The 19,383-nt window shown below is 42.3% G+C and overlaps 1 protein-coding gene and 1 long non-coding RNA gene across 4 annotated transcripts in view; one reads left to right on the top strand and one right to left on the bottom strand.

The window, feature by feature from the left end:
- HEATR5A (HEAT repeat containing 5A) overlaps window positions 1-19,383 on the top strand; it is a 131,917-nt gene that overhangs the window by 88,402 nt on the left and 24,132 nt on the right. For all 3 annotated transcript variants that reach the window (XM_045016018.1, XM_045016016.1, XM_045016017.1), the window contains 6 exons: window positions 5,843-5,981; window positions 9,320-9,499; window positions 11,591-11,827; window positions 12,673-12,854; window positions 16,205-16,273; window positions 17,034-17,213. In XM_045016018.1, the coding sequence (XP_044871953.1) occupies window positions 5,843-5,981; window positions 9,320-9,499; window positions 11,591-11,827; window positions 12,673-12,854; window positions 16,205-16,273; window positions 17,034-17,213 (987 nt within the window). The remainder of the gene's footprint in view (window positions 1-5,842; window positions 5,982-9,319; window positions 9,500-11,590; window positions 11,828-12,672; window positions 12,855-16,204; window positions 16,274-17,033; window positions 17,214-19,383) is intronic.
- The window catches only part of LOC123369932, a 71,083-nt gene that overhangs the window by 50,242 nt on the left and 1,458 nt on the right, over window positions 1-19,383 (bottom strand). Inside the window, exon 2 of the long non-coding RNA XR_006579192.1 lies at window positions 17,031-17,130. This is a non-coding gene — a long non-coding RNA (uncharacterized LOC123369932). The remainder of the gene's footprint in view (window positions 1-17,030; window positions 17,131-19,383) is intronic.

A 19,383-nucleotide genomic window follows, 5' to 3' on the forward strand; every position in this document is an offset into this window, starting at 1 on the left:
CACTAAATACACTAATTCGACTGTCTGAGTCCACAGTAACGGGGCCAGCGTCGACTTTGGAAGCGGTGCACTGTGGGAAGCTATCCCACAGTTCCCGCACTCCCTGCTGCCCATTGGAATGCTGGGTAGAGCCCCCAATGCCTGCTGGGGGAAAAAATGTGTCGAGGGTGGTTTTGGGTAACTGTCATCATTCAACCGTCACTCCCGCCCTCTCTCCTTGAAAGCGCCGGCGGGAAATGTGTTCGCGCCCTTCTCTGGTCGGTTACAGCTCGGACGCCACAGCACTGTGAGCATGGAGCCCGCTGCGATCATCGCTGCACTTATGGCCGTTGTCAACTCCTCGCACCTTATCGTCCGCCTCTTCCACAGTCAGCTGCTGAGAAATCGGGCGAGGAGGCTCCGTCAGCGCGGTGAGGACAGGAAGTCACAGAGTGGCGCAGACCTCTCACAAAGCAGGGTACGCCGTGCAGTGGAGATCATGGTGGCAATGGGTCAAGTTCATGGTGTGGAACGGCGATTCTGGCCCCGGGAAACAAGCACGGACTGGTGGGACCGCATAGTGCTGCAGGTCTGGGATGAATCACAGTGGCTGCGAAACTTCAGGATGCGTAAGGACACTTTCCTTGAACTCTGTGACTTGCTGTCCCCTGCCCTGAAGCGCCAGGACACCCGGATGCGAGCAGCCCTGAGTGTGCAGAAGCGAGTGGCCATAGCCCTCTGGAAACTTGCAACGCCAGACAGCTACCGGTCAGTAGCGAACCACTTTGGCGTGGGCAAATCTACCGTAGGGCTTGCTGTGATTCAAGTAGCCCACGCAATCGTTGAGCAACTGCTCTCAAAGGTAGTGACCCTGGGAAACGTCCAGGTCGTCATAGATGGCTTCGGCGCGATGGGATTCCCAAACTGCGGTGGGGCTATAGATGGGACTCACATCCCTATCCTGGGACCAGCCCACCAGGCCAGTGAGTACATTAACCGAAAGGGCTACTTTTCTATGGTGCTGCAAGCACTGGTGGACCATAGGGGACGTTTTACCAACATCTACGTCGGGTGGCCGGGCAAGGTTCATGACGTGCGTGTGTTCAGGAACTCTGGTCTGTTTAAACGCCTCCAGGCAGGTAGTTTCTTCCCGGACCACAAAATAACGGTTGGGGATGTGCAGATGCCTACAGTGATCCTCGGGGACCCAGCCTACCCGCTAATGCCCTGGCTCATGAAGCCCTATACAGGCGCCTTGGACAGTGAGAAGGAGCTCTTCAACTACCGGCTGAGCAAGTGCAGAATGGTGGTGGAGTGTGCTTTCGGACGTCTCAAGGGGAGATGGTGGAGCTTACTGACTCGCTCGGACCTCAGCGAAAAAAATATCCCCGTTGTTATTGCTGTGTGCTCCACAATCTCTGTGAGAGCAAGGGGGAGACCTTTATGGCGGGATGGGAGGTTGAGGCAAATCGCCTGGCTGCTGATTACGCTCAGCCAGACAGCCGTGCCGATAGAAGATCCCAGCGGGAAGCGCTGTGCATCCGGGAGGCTTTGAAAGCTAGGTTCCTCGGAGAGCAGGGTAACCTATGACTCTCCAGTTGATTTACAGAGAAGCTGAACCTGAGCCTGTTTCAGTGACTGTTGACTTCGATCTGCGGTTACATACCCCGTTCTCCAGGTTTCCCCCCTTCCAACACATGTTTTAAAATAAATTTAATGGAACACTGATTATTAACAAAGTTTTCTTTTATTATGAATTCCTGTTCAAGGGTTGAAACATGGACGCGGACTGCGGTGGGTACGGTGTGCACTGATGTACAGACCGCTTCTACACTAGAGGAATGACAGGCTCCTGCTCCTACAGCGGTCTCTGGGGGGAGGACGGTTGCAGGTGGGTGTGCAGGAAGGGGTGGGTTTGCAGGAAGGGGTGAGGGGTGCCGTCTTTGGGACGGAGTTTGGATGCAGGCTCTGGGCTGGGGGTTAGGGCATAGGAAGGGGTGAGGGGTGTGTGGGAAGGGTGAGTATGTGTCCGTGGATGAGGGCTCTTGCTGGGGCTCAGGGCATCGGAGAGGCTCGTGGCTAGGGTGGAAGGGCATGGTAAGGGCAGCCTGCCTTGCCATTTGTGGATGGCAGGTGCTAGGACCCTGGGGCAGCATACACCTCACAGACTGACCCGGGGCAGCATACACCTCACAGACTGACCCTGGTGCCTAGTGACTGCAGTCTGTGTGTGTCCTGCTGTTGATCCTGCCCCCAAGTCTGTACCCTGGTAATGGAGGCTGTCCTATGCAATTAAAAAACCCCTCCCCCCCCTTCACACAAAGTCTTCTGACAAGGAAAACGTGACGGAAACAGTGAATAACAACAAACTACTCTTAATACTCAACTACACAGTGGGGGGATGAAACTTGGATTTGGGACTGGGTGATCCAGGAAGGGAAGCACTTCTCACAATTTATGGCATGAGAGCTGTTTGGTACATGAGCGCTCTGCTGGGGTGGAGTGACAGTTTTCACGGTCCCTAGCGCCCCTCCTTCTTGTGATTTTGGGTGAGGGGGGACAGGACTTTGTGGCGGGGGAAGGCGGTTGCAGATACAGTTCAGGGGGGCTCTCTGCTCCTGCCTGCGGTCCTGCAGAACATCTACAAGGCGCCGGAGCGTGTCCGTTTGCTCCCTCATTAGCCCAAGCAGCGTTTGAGTCGCCTGCTGGTCTTCCTGCCGCCACCTGTCCTCCCGTTCGCTGTGTGAGCGCTGGTGCTGACATAGGGTCTCCCTCCACTGTCTCTGCTCGGCCGCCTCGGCTCTGGAGCAAGCCATCAGTTCCGAGAACATGTCGTCCATAGTCTTTTTCTTTCGCCGCCTAATCTGCGCCAGCCTCTGTGAGGGGGATGCCGGGGCAGTTCTTGAAGGAGCCGCAGCTGTGTGATGGGAAAAAGGAAGTGATTTCCTTGAAAAGATACATGTTTGCGAACACTGAACACACTCTAGTCAGTTTCTGTGAACAAGACCATACAGGGAACCTAGTCTCACGAGCTCTCAGGACAAGTTCGAGATTTTAGAATACGCTTTCATTGGCTGCGGTCTTGCATAGGAGATCGGACAAGCGGGGCGGTACAGCTGAATCCGTGTAGCAGCCAGGCCTGGTAAGCACTACACTATAGGCTGCTTAACAGTTAATGGATAGCTGTGCCCTCCCGCTGAAGGCAATCTGGAAAGCATAAAGTCTGACCCTGTTCCAGCCCCTCGCGGCTGTGCCCGGGAAAGATCACTGTATGCTTTTCCTCTGCGGCCTCCAACACGTGGCTGTTAAATGAAGGTCATTTGCTATGCAAAGTAAAAGTCAAGCATTCACAATAGTAACAGTACACTAATTGCCCTAATTAGATGCAGCAGTCGCCGAACGAGATTACCCTGAGGCGGGTCACTCAGAGAGAGAGAGAGAGAGAGAGGATGCTGCTAGAATCCCTGCACAGACCAGGACCGTATGCTGCCATGCTGGTGGAGGCAATGATTCCGCTGTACATTAGGATGGCCTGGCGCGGAAGAGTGTGCTTCCACGGAGCACCAAATAAGGCACCTCTCCCCAGGAACCTCCTGCGGAGGCTTTTCGAGCTCCTGTACGAGAGCTTCGTGGAAGTGTCCCAGGAGGATTTCTGTTCCATCCCTATATGTGTGGACCTTCTTTTTATATAGTTTTATATGGAAAAGTTTTTATATAGTTTTTACATATTTTTTATTCCTGTTTTTAAAAAAATAAATGTTTCCATGTTTATAGCACTTACCGACTGATCCTTCCCCTGATTCTGAGTCCGGGTTAACGGCCGGGGAGGGTTGGTAGGGGATCTCTGTGAGGGTGATGAAGAGATCCTGGCTGTCGGGGAAAGCGGTATTGTAAGCGCTGTCGCCTGCGTCGTCCTCCACAAACCCTTCCTCATCTTCCCCATCGGCGAACATCGCCGAGGAACTGCCCGTCGACACTATCCCATACTCAGAGTCCACGGTCACTGGTGGGGCAGTGGTGGCAGACCCACCTAGAATGGCATGCAGTGCCTCGTAGAAGCGGCATGTCTGGGGCTGGGCTCCGGAGCGTCCGTTTGCCGCTCTGACTTTTTGGTAGCCTTGTCTCAGGTCCTTGATTTTCACGCGGCACTGCGTTGTATCCCGGCTGTATCCTCTGAGTGCCATGGCTTTGGAGACCTTCTCGTAGGTCTTTGCATTCCGTTTGTTGGAGCGCAGCTCTGAAAGCACAGACTCATCGCCCCACACAGCGATCAGATCCAGGACTTCACGGTCTGTCCATGCTGGGGACCTCTTTCTATTCTGGGATTGCATGGACTCCTCTGCTGGAGAGCTCTGCATCGTTGCAGGTGCTGCTGAGCTCGCCCCGATGTCCAAACAGGACATCGGATTCAAAGTGCCCAGACAGGAAAAGGAATTCAAATTTTCCCGGGTCGTTTCCTGTGTGGCTGGTCAGAGAATCCAAGCTTGGACTGCTGTCCAGAGCGTCAACAGAGTGGTGCACTGTGGGATAGCTCCCGGAGCTACTAAGTTCGATTTGCATCCACACACAGCCTAATTCGAGATAGCCATGTCGAATTTAGCGCTACTCCCCTCGTCGGGGTGGAGTACCGAATTCGAACTAAAGAGCCCTCTAGGTCGAATTAAACGGCTTCCTGGTGTGGACGGTTGAGCGGTTAATTCGAATTAACGCTGCTAGATTCGATTTAAAATCCTAGTGTAGACCAGGCCTAAGATTTCCAAGGGGTCTGCACCTCCATTGAAAATTTTTTAGGGGTCCGTAAATGGGAAAAAAGGTTGAAAACCACTGCCTTTAGGTGACACATAAGGGTAGAAGGTTACTTAATTGTAAAGGATAACCTCTTTACCTTCCATATACTTAGACACATGCTCATTTTGGTTGTTTACTCGTTATAACCTAAACTTGGATTACAGTAAATTGTATAAACATTGGTCTAGTTACCCTGCCCAGCCACTTGACAAGCATAGTGTATCTGTGGATTACTTTCAGGATAGTCTTAAAATTTGTGGGGAGGGAGGGAGAAGAACCTCAGGTGCAAGACTTGGTTTTTTTAAAGTTGTTTCCTTGCTCCAGGAACAATGTTTACGTTGGCATCGGTTTTCAATACAAAAAGCAGAGTCTGATCTTGTGATGTTGAAGAAATGATGCTCTAAACAGCCATGCTGGAGAATGGTTCAGGAGAGCTGACTTGTCTCCACACGACATGCCCATCCCTAAACCTGACCTTCCCCAAAACAAACAACTACAATTTAGTTGGATTATATTTTCAAAAGAAACCTTGTTCAGCATCCATTTATTATTCTCTTTGCCCTCTCTCTTACAATCTCACTTTCATGCACAGACCTTGGAATTATTTGAGCTTGGTTTTCCTGTCCTTAGTTGTATCGTAATTTTCTTTCATCACTCCTAGCTCTCTATCATGGTGATATGAGTGGAGTTCATTTGGACTGAGTTTTCATACCACACTGTAATTTTGTACTCTGGATAAAAGTAAAATAGGCATTCATTTAGATCACGATTCAACTTTCCTTGAAGTCAGTGGAATTTTTTTCACTGACTTCAATGAAAGATGGATATGACTGGCTCTGTTGGATAATTTCACTGAGAGAACTTTAAAATTACTGTGGTTACCAAAGCATTTACAATATTGTAAACTTTTAATTTTAGGTCTATAAAGGTACGCAAAATAGGACAGTTATTTGGTGATGGACTTCACAGTCTATTTCATAACAGTGATCAATCAGAAAGCACTGGACTATTGCCGTATTGGGTAGCTGCAACAGAGGTTGTGAGCCATCTTACTCTCTTTGTTTGCATATTTCAGGTGAATCTCTGTAGCTCCTACTTGTTGTTGAGACGAGCAGTACTAGCTTGTTTGCGTCAGCTAGTGCAAAGAGAAGCAGCTGAGGTATCAGAACATGCTGTTGCCTTTGTTAAAGACTGCAGAGAAGACTTCACTCCAGGTAATGTACGTCCATTAAGCCTTGAGAGTGCAGTGCTGGACTCATGCTGAACTTGGATTGTTAAGCATCCTCCCTTCTAAATTAAACTGAGATGGCAGATTATTTGTTCTGTAGCATATTTAAAAACCTTTAACTCAAAATATTTATTTCTACTAAAACATGATATTTATGTGATTATTTTTGTTGAAGCTTTTTAGGCATTTCCCAGTGATAAAACAATGCTAACAGCAGTGTTGCCAAGCCTCACAATTTTGTCATAAGTGTCATAATACTTGGTGTTTTTCTTAAAGCCCCAACTCCTGGAGCAATCCAAGAGAGCAAAATCTCAATTTTCATTTAAAAAAAAAAAGTTTCTAGCCCCCATCGTTGCAGAGAAGAGCTAGAAAATGTGTCCTGAGTGCACCCTAACTGTGACAATAACCAAATAGTAGGTAAAAAAAACCTTTTTTAAAATTGTGATCTTTAAGTTAATCTCCTGATTTTCTGGAACCTTACTCATGGTTTTTTAAAGCTTTGGGTTGACAGTACTATAACACTGCAATAGTGAATTAATATAAATGTGCCAACAACTTTAGGTCAAGGTTTTTAAAAAGGGGTTCCATATTCCATTGTGCTAGGTGCTATCTACGCACACAAAGTCAGTCCTTGCCCCCCAAAACATACAATTTAGTTGAGCATATAAATACAGTAAGGGGTCTGGTTTTCAAAAGTGCTGAGCACCAGGTGTCATATGTACTGCATATGTGCAAGTTCGTCAGCCAGCTTCCACTGCAGTCTTTGAAGTTTTGGTGGAAAAGCAGGAAGCCCCAAAAGAGACCCAAAGAAGTTTTAAATTATTTTTATTTGTTAATTGGACCATGGGCTTATCTGTATGAATATTTAGTTTGTGGCAAGTTGGGATGTAAATGTACACCACAGCAGCCTCCCTTACACTAAGGGCTTGTCAACATAGTGCGTCGGTGTTTAATACAGGGGTGTGATTTCTAAAGCAGGCTAACATGTTGTGCGTTAATTGGTCCATATAGACCCTGCTGGTGCACACTAATATTTACTGTACCTATCTCAGAGAGATTATGTGACAATGTTATTTTAACATTTAGCAAGCCTCTTTTTGTGCAGTACAGGATTACACCATAGGTGAATTTAGTTAAAGGCCCACTTTAAGTGTTGATTTGTAAATTTAGTGATATTAAGCAAATGAGAATAATCAACTGTCGGTAATAACTGAGGATTTCCAGACGACTGTGTATTTTGTTACTATAATGTTCTTTCAGAGCTATTTTTGTAGATGGAGAATCATTTAACCTTAACTTTGTAGCCTGAACAATTTTTGCACTGGTAATTATCATCATCACAGGTTCTTTCCTTCTGGCAGCTACACAGATGATAGCTGTTGAGTACGGAATCAATAGGGGATATATAGATAAATGCTTTACTTAACATCAGAACAAGTCCACTCATTAATATAACTAAACAACATAAAGAGCTCTTAGGATTGTAAACTTACTCACATACTCCTAAGATATGGGAAAACAAAGATAGAATCAGTAAGTGGAGCATATCAGAGAACAGGTCCTGATCCAATTGACAGTCTTTCAGAAACCTGATGTACCCAGAGTATAGGAAAGTATCCAGTGTTCGGGTTTTTTTTGGGGGGGGGGGGTACCTTTGGATTATATAACCCACATGGATCTATGGCCATATTTTCCCATTTTTATTACCATAAGAAACTTAGGCCTGCCCTTTTGTCTGTGTGTGGTGTTTTGGGTGACCATACTTAGGCTTTGAACTACTGACAAGCTATTCACATCAATTAATTTCTTAATAAATAAAGTGGTTATCTCTATAGTTACATAGTTGCAAAAATCCTCTTCCCTCCCCCACTCCATTTTAAGGTTATTTATGCAACTACAGTGAAACCCCACTATAACGCGATTATTGGGGTCCAAAAAATTCGATCACAATAAATGTGGGGTCACATTATAGCAGGGTTACGGAAATTTACCGTTTCAAGCTAATCAGTTTCTCTTGGGCAGAAAACGACTTGCGTTTGTGAACTGCCCATAATGGTAACTGAAAGAGTGTAGCAATAAATAGTGACAGCACAAGCTAATCAACCTATTAAATGAACCAGCACCGGCCTGAGAATGGCTGGGTTTGGACTTTGAAAACCGGAGTTTTGGGACCTGGCAGAGTGGAGCTGGAGCAGATCTCAAGAGATCTGTACAGAGGTGCTCAGCCAACTCCCCTCCACACGGAGAGCTGATTGCAGTGTTTGACACTGAGGAGTTGCTGATATTCAGAGCGGAGTTCGTGCCACTGTTTCTGTAGCATCCCTCCCAGCTGTCAGCCTGCTCCAGCAGCAGGGGCTCTCAGCCATGCAGCAAAAGAGGGAAACACTTGGGGAGAGTAGGGGAGATGTGCAAGAGGCAGAGGAAGAGCGAGGAGCAGCTGGGGAGGAGAACGGCAAGAACATCTTTACAAAGCTTCAGCCAGAACGAGAGCTTTTCCACTGCCATTTTTTTGGTTTGGGGCAGCCGGAGCCATCTTATGATCGCGTTGTATCCGAATTTGCATTACCGTGGGGCGCGTTATAGCGGGGTTTCACTGTATGTGGTGTACTCGTCTTTCTGTGCTTGTCTGTCACACAGCATGAGAAGACACAAATATATGAACTTGGGTTAAGCCTCTGGACCTACTTTGACTAAAAATCAGGCCTGCCACATTTGGCCTCACACTAAATAAATGTTGCCTTTTTAGCATAGCAAATCCTAATTCTCTTATTATTTAAATTCCCCTACTTGTGTTCATGTTATTGATGTCTAAGGCCATTTTCAATCTTGTACTTTTGTAATCATTACAGTAAATTCTCAGCAACCTTGAATGACTAATTACATTAAAAAAAACCTTAATAACCTGCTACATATTCAAAAGCTAATAACAAGGGTTAGCAGACAATGAAGAATTCTTCAGAAAGTAAAACATTAACATGGGTATAGAGATTTTAACCAAGCAGTTAGAGCTAAACATAACATCCTCACTGGAGTGGATTCTAGTAAATCAGCTTAACATAACACAAAGCGACATTCACATTGGACAGGCATTTCATGACCCTGGGAAAAGCTAGAAAAATTACTGGGGTGCAATTCATTTGGGGCAATATTGAATAATGTGGTGTTCTTAAAGTTGGTTTTGCACCCAGATGGCATGGCAGATATTTTCTGTTTGCAATATATGACTTGTGTAATTATTAAGTACTGTAACTGAATTTCTACACTCTTGTGTTATGGCAATTTTGTGATGCATACCACTCAGATGATAGACTGTGTTCTTAACAGACATTAACATCAGAGAAGTTGGCCTGGAGGGAGCATTGCTGAGCTTGCTGGACAAAGAATTGGATCAAAGACTATGCCAAGATATCAGAGAGACCCTAAGTCATATGCTTACATCAGTGGCAGTGGAAAAGCTCTCGTTCTGGCTGAAGCTTTGTAACGATGTTCTTGCTGCCTCAGCTGGTAAGTGCTAACATATTCTAGCTGGGAATGTAATAAAAACAAGGCCTACAAATGATCTCTGCTTTACAGGAGAGAAATAATCAGTCTCATCTCTTAGAAGTGTACAGATTGTGAAAAAGTGTATTACTGCTATTTATTTTAAATTATTTGATACTTACACTTTTTCCCCTAGAATGGGAAATTACTTGATCTTTCCTGACTGCCTTTTGCGTTCTGAAAAGGGCTGGTGAACAGTAACTCTTTCCATGACTAGTCATATCCTACTTGATGAAAGGCTTGAGCCACAAAGTTCAAATTTCCACAAACTTTGGAATGGAACATATCGTTACATCTGAGATAATGGTTCAGGCTAGTCATTAATACCTAGTGTATAGTGTGTGGATTCCTTTTCAATGAATCTTTAGTTGCTATAAAGCAACATATGCTGAGGATCTTGTGGTATTAGTCATGTGCATGTTATGCAGCTGTGCTTGTACATAATGAAATTTATAGTCCACACCCATGCAATTAGTAGAGTCTGGGTTAGCTCTAAACAGACAGAGAAAATGATACATCAGTAGCAAGACTGCTTCCTGAAATGTGTGATATAAAATTAATCTTGACAGGCCCTTTTGCTTCGGTCTTGATTCTGCTGTGTTGTCAATCAGTGGCTGTTCTCAGTAAATAAATAAGAGCAACTAAAGTCTTGAAAACCTACAGTCTTTGAAATGTTCTGCTGAAATGTAGTCATACAAAAATTGTCTGCTATCTTTTTCTACATTTCTGGTATGCTTTAATGGCATTCTGGTATTCAGAACATTCAATAAAAATCACTTTTCAACCATTTTTCAATAGCAAGCCAATCCTTGTTTTTATAAAGGTCTTGGCTGATAACAATAAATTTATAAAATCAAGGTTTCATAATAGATTTTGGTTTTCAGTATTGAATTTTGGATATAGCACAAGATATGAGTTCTTGGCAACATGGAGGTTTGGAATAGTTAATGTTCAGAAATTTGGGGTTTACCTCTGGTTATAGATTTTATTTATTCTCATAGCAGAAATTAAAATGCAGTAAACACTGGGGCTATGAGGCCCTTTGGGGATCCAGAAGAAAATTCCCTTAAGCTATTGGCTCTCTGTTATTAATGGAGGAAATGATGCAGAGCTATACTTCTAAATGAATAATTCAGAGCAGGTTGAACTAGTTACCCTACTTAATATTCTGAAAGGACTGAATTCTAAGAATGGAGAACAAATGAGGAGGAGGAACTACAAAGATAAGCTCTTGGGGAATATTGGGTTCAGGTAAAAGCTATGCCCCCGAAAGAATCAGTTTTGGCTTAAACCATTTTGACTTTTATTTTGATTTATTTTATTCTGGCTAGTTGTACATGAAGAGAACAACCTGCAATCTGGAACACTGATAGTTTCTGTTGTGTCTTAACTCTTTCCTGGGATTTGTTTTGTTTCATTCATAAATCAATGTGACTTGAGTTTGCTTTCATGATACTGACCTTTGCAGTCCTAAAAAGATTATGTAAGAAACAGAAGATAGTTTTGGGCCATTTGCCTTTTTATTCTAGCTCTAGGTTCTCCAACTGAAGTGGGCAGTGCTGATTCTGAGGAGCGAGATGAACTTGTTAAAAAGTTATCTTGCAAAATCTGCTGTAACTTTTCAAGTGAATAATCGTAATAGTAATAAGGAATATTTAGTTTCTTCATGGAGACGTCCTATAAAACAGCTTTTGGTGCAGATACCAGCATGTACTAATATCATCAGGACTACTTTAACCCTAAAGCTCAGTAACATGTAATCTACCTTGAGTCTAGTAACATGACCAAGCCATGACTGCAGAATATCTTGAGACAAAATTATTGACCACCTTATGGTACTAACTGAAATAAGTAATCAATGGAAGGAGCGGCCTGGTCATCTTCGAGGGCTAGTGAGATTTGGTGCAGCAGGAATCTTAAAAGCCACTGCATACTTTCTACAGTTTCTAGACCCATTAAGCTGTTAAAGGCTAGCACTTACAGGACAGTAATGTGTTTGAATTCCTTCAGTAATCAGTTGTATTCCTTCCCTTTTTGGTGTTTTTAAAAATATAGATTTCACCTCAGTAGCTTCAGTGGATACTACCCAAGAAGAGGAGGGAACTAAAGAGGATGATGATGTGTTAACCTCTGAAACTGATGAGAGATCCCACCCTTTCACTAATCCAAAATGGTCCACTAGAGTTTTTGCTGCAGAGTGTGTTTGTAAAATTATCAGCCACTGTGAAAACGCAGGCAGGGCACATTTTGACATAACACTGGCTCAGGAAAGGAAACAAAGGGATTCAAGAGGTATGTGTTACGCTAACTGAGATACCGAGAGAATTTTATAGAGTGCAAAGAGTGCAAACATTTATGTTTTAACATTTGGTTACTTAAGGGAAATTCATTATAGATTTCTTCATAACCTCAATTGCAGCCTTTAATTAAAATGATTAGAAGCCTGTATTCATTCAGGTACAGAGCAATGGTAAATTAGTCATAATATTAGCATATAATTGCAGTGTTGACACTCACTTACCCAGCTGTTGTAGCATGACATGCAAATAGGGTGCCATTGTTCCTATAGAAAACATTGGCAACTAGAAGCAATAACTGGTGCCTGTGTACTGCAACACGATTTTGTAATCTAGGAATATCCAAGAAAACTAGAGTCACTGCTCTGTTTATTCTGTAATCTGCATAATTACCAATGAACACACCATTAATTTTCTATGCTTCCCCATGTTGATCTGAAGATGTTGATGCCTCAAGATCTCTATGAAAATTTGCCTCAAATATAGAGGTTTTTATTTCCTTCAAAATTTTACCTTAAAATGGAAAAATATCAGCTGATACCATTGCATGATTGGGGAATAGACAAAAGGTGCTCGTTTGAAAGCAAAGGGAACTCCTCTGTAGATTTTCTGGGAAGTAAGGGCTCCTGTTTAGGATCCACTATAAGGTAGTACTCACAAGTGACATGCTCCTGGATATAAACAACTCCTTAAAGGAAATGCATATGGTAATGTAGAAAATAAATTTGAATGCTTTAGGGCACAACTACGTAAAAATAGAAACAATTGCACCATCTTTAATATAAATTAGACTTTAGAACAAGTTTGTTTTTATTGAATGGTTTTTTCTTTTGTCCCCAGATGACTTTTTGGTATTGCATTTAGCTGACTTGATCCGCATGGCTTTTATGGCTGCCACAGATCACAGTGACCAGCTCCGTCTTTCTGGACTTCAGACATTGTTAGTTGTTGTTCGGAGGTTTGCATCTGTTCCAGAACCAGAGTTTCCTGGTCATGTAATTCTGGAGCAATATCAAGCCAATGTAAGCACCCATTGATTATAGAAATTTTATATACAAAATGGACACTTTGATGACAAAGAGAAAATATTCAGTAGCTAGTTCTGTAATCAGGGTTCAATTTGTCACTAAAACTGTTGTATTTATTTTCACTTTAGGGTTGAAACTTTCTGTGCTTGCTTAGACCAAAGATTTTGAGTTTGAAAGCAAAATCTGTTTTGTTTTTGAACATGGCGAATGAAAAAGTGAAGACGTTACATTGTAATTTTTTTAAATAACATTTATATATGTGCCTAGAATACAAGAGATAGGTGCATTTTAAATCTAAGGAAATGGTAAAAACCAAAAAACTGTGCTCAAGTAATTCAGGTTCCCATATTTTTACAACTTCAAACTTAATGAACATAGTCCTCGGTGAGGAAGTTACTGGATAGATCTGATATACATAACTAAGAAGTCTTGCAGTGTCCCTTAAATCCTTATTATCCAACCATAACACAAGCAAACGAGTATTCAACCCTCCCTATCAGTGCTAACCCTCACAATCCTCATTTCTCCAAAAGCCTGTGAAAATAGGCTTCACAGTGACCTGAAGATCAACAGATTCGGGCTACACCGAGGGTGTGAGAGTAAGTTCCAAAGGTACTCTCCTCCCAGCAGCCTCTCTTCTCCTTTAAACTGAGGGAGCTCCAGCCAAAGGACCTCTGTTGAATTAGTGTTGCATGGAGAGGGAGGCAGATAGGAAGCCATTTAGGGCTTTGTAAGCTATGATCAACCCCTTTAAGCTCCACTTGGTAATCAGTAAGTAAGCCACTCTAGATAACAAAGCATTAGTGTAAATGTTGTCATAATGAGATATCCCACTTATAAACAGGTTGCTGTATTCTTGCTTGAGTTTTGGTTTCCTAAAATATTTTATGGTTTAGTTTCACAAAGAGGCCCTTGCAGTCATCCACTCTCAATGTGACAAAAGTGTAGGCTGTAATAACAAGGTCCATTTATGAAAGAGAAAGTTGAAACCTTCTGCCTGTCGTTGATGAAAAACGCTGTCATGGTCATTTCTCTGGCCAACTAATCTAATCAAACCCTCACACTACACTGCACACCCACATAAAAAATAACAGACATGTATCCTATATTAAGGCACAGATATAACTTTTGCCATATTTTTCAGTTTGTATCCCAATCCACCAGCATCACTTTAATTTTATCTGGGTCAATCCTTGGCCAGCTTCCATACTCAAGTCTCTAACAGACATTACATAGGGCACTTAACTACATCATCTGGGCTGGTAGAAATGAACACACACAACTTTGTGTTACCAGAAAAATTAAGGCTTTGTAGCCCATTTCTCCTTCCTAATGTGCGCTGATAGCCCTCTGGATGAGTGGTGAGAGACCTCGTAGAATCTCACGTTGACATGTCCAGCAACAGCCAGCTAGAAAAGAAATTGGCTATCTGTTCCAGCCACGTAAGATACGTCAACAATACTTTTATGATCAATGATATCAATGACCACTGATAAATCTGATAATATGGGTATGGGCACCTGGTCTTCATTTAATATGCTGAGGATTTCATCTAATGATGTAACCAGCTTTAGCTTTTTGCTGTACTCCGGTCTCCTCATAAAATGATAGGCGTGCAGGAGATCCGAAACAGTGAGATACTCTTAGAGTTATGTCACCACAACCAGTTCAATAATATTTAACCAGAAAGAAAAGAAGATAGATATAGGACAACCATTTGGCAAGATTTTCAACATCAAACAATGGCTTCTTGAGCAAAGCCCACACAGAATTCCTTAAAGGAAGCCAGCATCTTTCCCCCATTCAGGAAGGAGTTACCCATTTCCACTTGTTATAAATCCAGCTCCTCTCTATTGGTCTGCACCAGCCAAGATGGGCGTAGGTATGAAACACACAGGCTCTGGCCTGAAGTACTCCCCATATTTCTGCTACCACAGAAAGTTAAACTAGCAGAAACTCCATCTGGATTATCTGTCCACAACAAATTTGAAGATAGAAACTTTACCGATACTCTGGAAACAAATTAATGCTCATTTGTATCCTGCAGAGCATTACTTAAGACTTCAAAAAAAATCTTTGACACAGTTGGTCATTCAGCATGAGATCTGCGTGGCAAAACTTATAGTGAAATTTGATCTTTGGCTGCAAGAAGCATTTCAGTCTCTGGGTCTATAGAATGAATGGTTTAAGCAACTAGTAGGATACTTTTTCAATAGGAATTTGGTCTATAAAATAAGTGATTTTAAAAAGGAAATTTTGAAAAATTTGCAGTTTCATGAATGTTTCAGTTCTTTTGGGGGGCGGGAGGGAGTTAAGATGAGCTCCTTTAGGGTCAAAGTATCAGCTTTCGAAGGATCCAGTGTAAGGGAGAAATTTGAAGAAGTGTTTCCTAACTATAGAGACCAGTGCTTAGATCAGGTTTTATCTGTTGTTTAATAATTTTCTTACAGTAGCGCCCAGAGGCCCCAGTTAGCCTCACCCCCATTGTGCTAGGCGCTGTACAAGTTCATTCATACTTTCCCTGCCCCAAAGAGCAGTGCATCTTAAGTTTAAGTTCTCGTACACAAACTTAAGCGCAATGTATCTTAAGTTCTTCTACAAGAACCTTTTGAATCATCAGGGAAAATTTCTCTTCAGTTGCCTTCAGTGAAAGTGGCCCTCAGCACTAAGGATTGGTGAAATCCATGTGCCTTGATCAGTGTCACTCCATACGTCGTTGTTTGTGAAATGGATGGGGTTTGTGTTCTGTCTCTTCTATTCCCACACATATACAAGTTAAAATCTGTTTGTGCTAATTATTAATATTGTGCTGCTTTCTTTTCCTTAAACCCAACTTTCCCTTCTTAAGTGTCTTTAGGCCTGTCGAGCTTTGGAGTAATGTTTTGTTAGGGTTGGGAAACTTTTTATCAGGTCAAGAGTTCAGGGAGGAAAAAGCTTTCTTTGTTCTGGTTTAAGACCCTAGCAAACAGGGGAAACAAGCCTCAATCTCCCTGTCTCAAAGAGGAAACCATCTCTTTTATGGAAAAAGCTTAACTGTTCTGTCAGATTGCTCCTTAATCTCCCCTTTTTCTACCCTCCTCCAAACAAAGATTCTTTATGTCCATCACTTAGGTATCTGGCCACAGAACCAGGCTATATCTGTAAGACAGCAACATCTTGGGATTCCGAGTAATACCTGGTAGCTAGCTACTAGAGAGAACAATACAGTTCTCCAGCAGGAACATAACTAACTTCTAATCATTTTCCCAATCAAATCATGGTGTAAATAGAAGGGAACTGTATAATTTATAAGAAAAATTGAAACAGACCATTATTTCATTAAGTGTTGAATGATTTCTCTTTAGGTTGGAGCTGCACTTCGACCTGCGTTTGCTCCTGAAACCCCGCCTGATGTCACAGCAAAAGCATGTCAGGCAAGTGTTTAAAGCTAACACTTTCAAGTGAGACTCTCTCTAAAAATTAATCTCCTCTACATACTGGATACATACAATGATTTTTAAAGCCAGAAGACTAGTCTTATCCTGTACATCACAAGCCAATGGATTTCACCCAGTTACCCCTCTTTTGAGCCCAATAACTGTATGTATTGTCTTAAAGGTTCTTCTGAGCAAATTATGTATCACCTTTTGCCAAGTGAGCCTTTAACCTCACTCCCTGTGAAAACAATGGAACATTTTGAGAAGAGCAATTCTTTTTTGAATTCTCTGTGTCAAAATATTATTCATCAGCCTGTGCTGAAGAAGATTGTCATTTATGAAGAATAATGTCAAAAAGTTACCGTTATTCTAACAAATTATTTTCCAAAACTATCACTTACTCTGGATCCATTCAGCAGGGAGGCCAAGACGGGGTAACTCTGCTGTTGCACAGGCAAAATTGGGGAATAGGAGGGAGAAGGAACTGTGGGTGTGTTGGAAATGTTGAGGTCACAGGAGGGAGGCGTAGAAGTGGAGGAAACTAACCAGCATGCTCTGGCTGGTTTCCATGGTCCCTGAGTTGGATACAGTAACCAGAGTGTATTCACATTAATTCCAGTTAACATTATCATTAGTCCCAAATTAAAAACACTGTACCTGACTGGGGAAAAAAGCTTGTTTAGTAACTTTACAGATAAAATTCGACTATGTAAATTCCATTTTTTCACGTGATCACACTTTCTATGGTACTCACTAGGTTTGCAGTGCCTGGATAGCAAGTGGTGTAGTCAGTGACCTTAATGACCTTCGAAGGGTTCATCAGTTGCTCATATCATCCTTGACCAAAGTACAAGCTGGAAAAGAAGCACAAAGTCAGTTGTACAATGAAAGTGCCTCAACTATGGAGATATTGGCTGTGCTCAAAGCTTGGGCAGAGGTTAGTAAATTAGATTTATAACAAGACTCTTGGCAACTGTATGATGAGAGTATTGAGCTGTCCTTTCAAGCATAATGAAATATCATTGTAATTTGTATAAAGTTAAGTTTGCTATTCTCTGCTGAATTTACACACAACCAAAAGCATGAACACCTATACACGCAGTTTATGATAGCAAAACATGCTTTAAAATAAAAATTAAATGTTGTCACAGAGGTGCATTTTAAACCTTATAAAGTAGTAAACTTGTTAATATTCCATAGTGATTCAATGTCAATTTTAAATTGAGATGGCTTGGATACTTGTAGGTGTCCTCTGTAGTTATCGATGTTGGATATACATCATTCACCAGTGAAGTTGTAAATTTAATTGGTATTTAATTTCTCACAGGGGGGCTCTGTAGGAAAACATGTCTCAGGCAAAATATACACATTTCTCATTGTGTGACTGCCTGCAAGTTCAGTTAGGCAATATAGGCTTATGCATGTGATCTCAGTGAGTTGGTAAGGTGGGCTCATTTGAACAACATACATTTTAATACAGCCAAAAGCGAGGACATACAGCTGGGAATGAAGAAATGTAGATCACACTTACAAGGTGGGGGACTATGTCCTGCAGTGCAGTGATACTGAAAAGAATTTAGGGGTAATAGTGGATAACCAGTTGAACATGGGCTCTCAGAACAACGTTGTAGCTAAGAGGATAAATACAATAATTGGCTATAGAAGCAGGGGAATATTGAGTAGAAGCAAGGGGATGGTATTACCTCCGTACACGGATTATTGAGACCATTACTGGAATGCGGTCTCCAGTTCTGGTGTCCATACTTGAAAAAAGATGTCAGAAAACTGGAAAGCATTCAAAAACAGCTACATGAGTGACTACAGGTCTGGAAAACATGTCTTATAGTGAGAGACCCAAGCAGGTCAGTCTGTTTAATTTATCCAAGAGTACAGTAAGAGGTGGTTTGATACTGGACTACAAAAAACTACATGGGGAAGAGAGTTGATAATACACAGTTCTTAAATCTGTCTGGAAAAAGGATTAATAAAATCCCGTTGTTAGAAGCTGAAACTAGATGTAAGAAGGGCCATACTGGGTCAGACCAATGGTCCATCCTGTCTTTCAACAGTGGCCAGTGCCAGATGCTTCAAAGGGAGTGAACAGGAAAGGGCAATGTACTGAGTGATCCATCCACTATCATCCAGTCCCAGATGCTAGCAGTCAGAAGTTTAGGGACACCCAGAGCATGGGTTGCGTCCCTGATCATCTCAACTAATAACCATTGATAGATCTATCCTCCCATGAACGTATCTTAATTCTTTTTTGAACCCAGTTATGCGTCTGGACTTCACAACATCCATTGGCAATGAGTTCCACCGGTTAACTGTGTGTTATGAGAAGGAGTACTTCTTTTGGTTTGTTTTAAACCTACTGCCTATTAATTTCATTGGGTAACCTCTGATTCTTGTGTAATGTGAAGGGGTATATAACACTTCCTATTCGCTTTCTCCACACCATTCATGACTTTATAGACCTCTATCATATTCCCCCTCAGTCATCTCTTTTTCAAGATGAAAAGTTCCACTCTTTTTAATCTCTCTTCATTTGGAAGCTGTTCCATGCCCCTAATCATTCTTGTCCTTCTCTGTATGTTTTACAATTCCAATATCTCTTTTTTTGAGATGGGGCGACCAGAACTACATGCAGTAATAAAGATGTGGGAGTACTCTGGATTTATATAGAGACATAATGATATTTTCTGTCTTATTGTCTATTCCTTTCCTAGTGGTTTCTAGCATTATGTTGGCTTTTTTTCCACTGCTGCTGCACATTATGCAGATGTTTTCAGAGAACTATTCACGATGACTCCAAGATCTTTCTTGAGTGGTAACTGCTAATGTAGACCATCAGTTTGTATGTACAGTTGGGATTATGTTTTCCAATGTGCATTACGTTGTATTTATCAACATTGAATGTCATCTGCCATTTTGTTGCCCAGTCACTCAATTTTGTGAGATTCCCTTTGTAACTCTTCACAGCCCGCTTTGGACTTAACTATCTTGAGTAGTTTTTTATCATCTGCAAACTTTGCCACCTCCCTGTTTATTACTTTTTCCAGATCATTTATGAATATGTTGAACAGCACAGGGCCGAGTACAGATCCCTG

Source organism: Mauremys mutica, chromosome 4 (genome assembly GCF_020497125.1).
Source record: "Mauremys mutica isolate MM-2020 ecotype Southern chromosome 4, ASM2049712v1, whole genome shotgun sequence".
In the NCBI taxonomy this organism is placed as follows: domain Eukaryota; kingdom Metazoa; phylum Chordata; order Testudines; family Geoemydidae; genus Mauremys; species Mauremys mutica.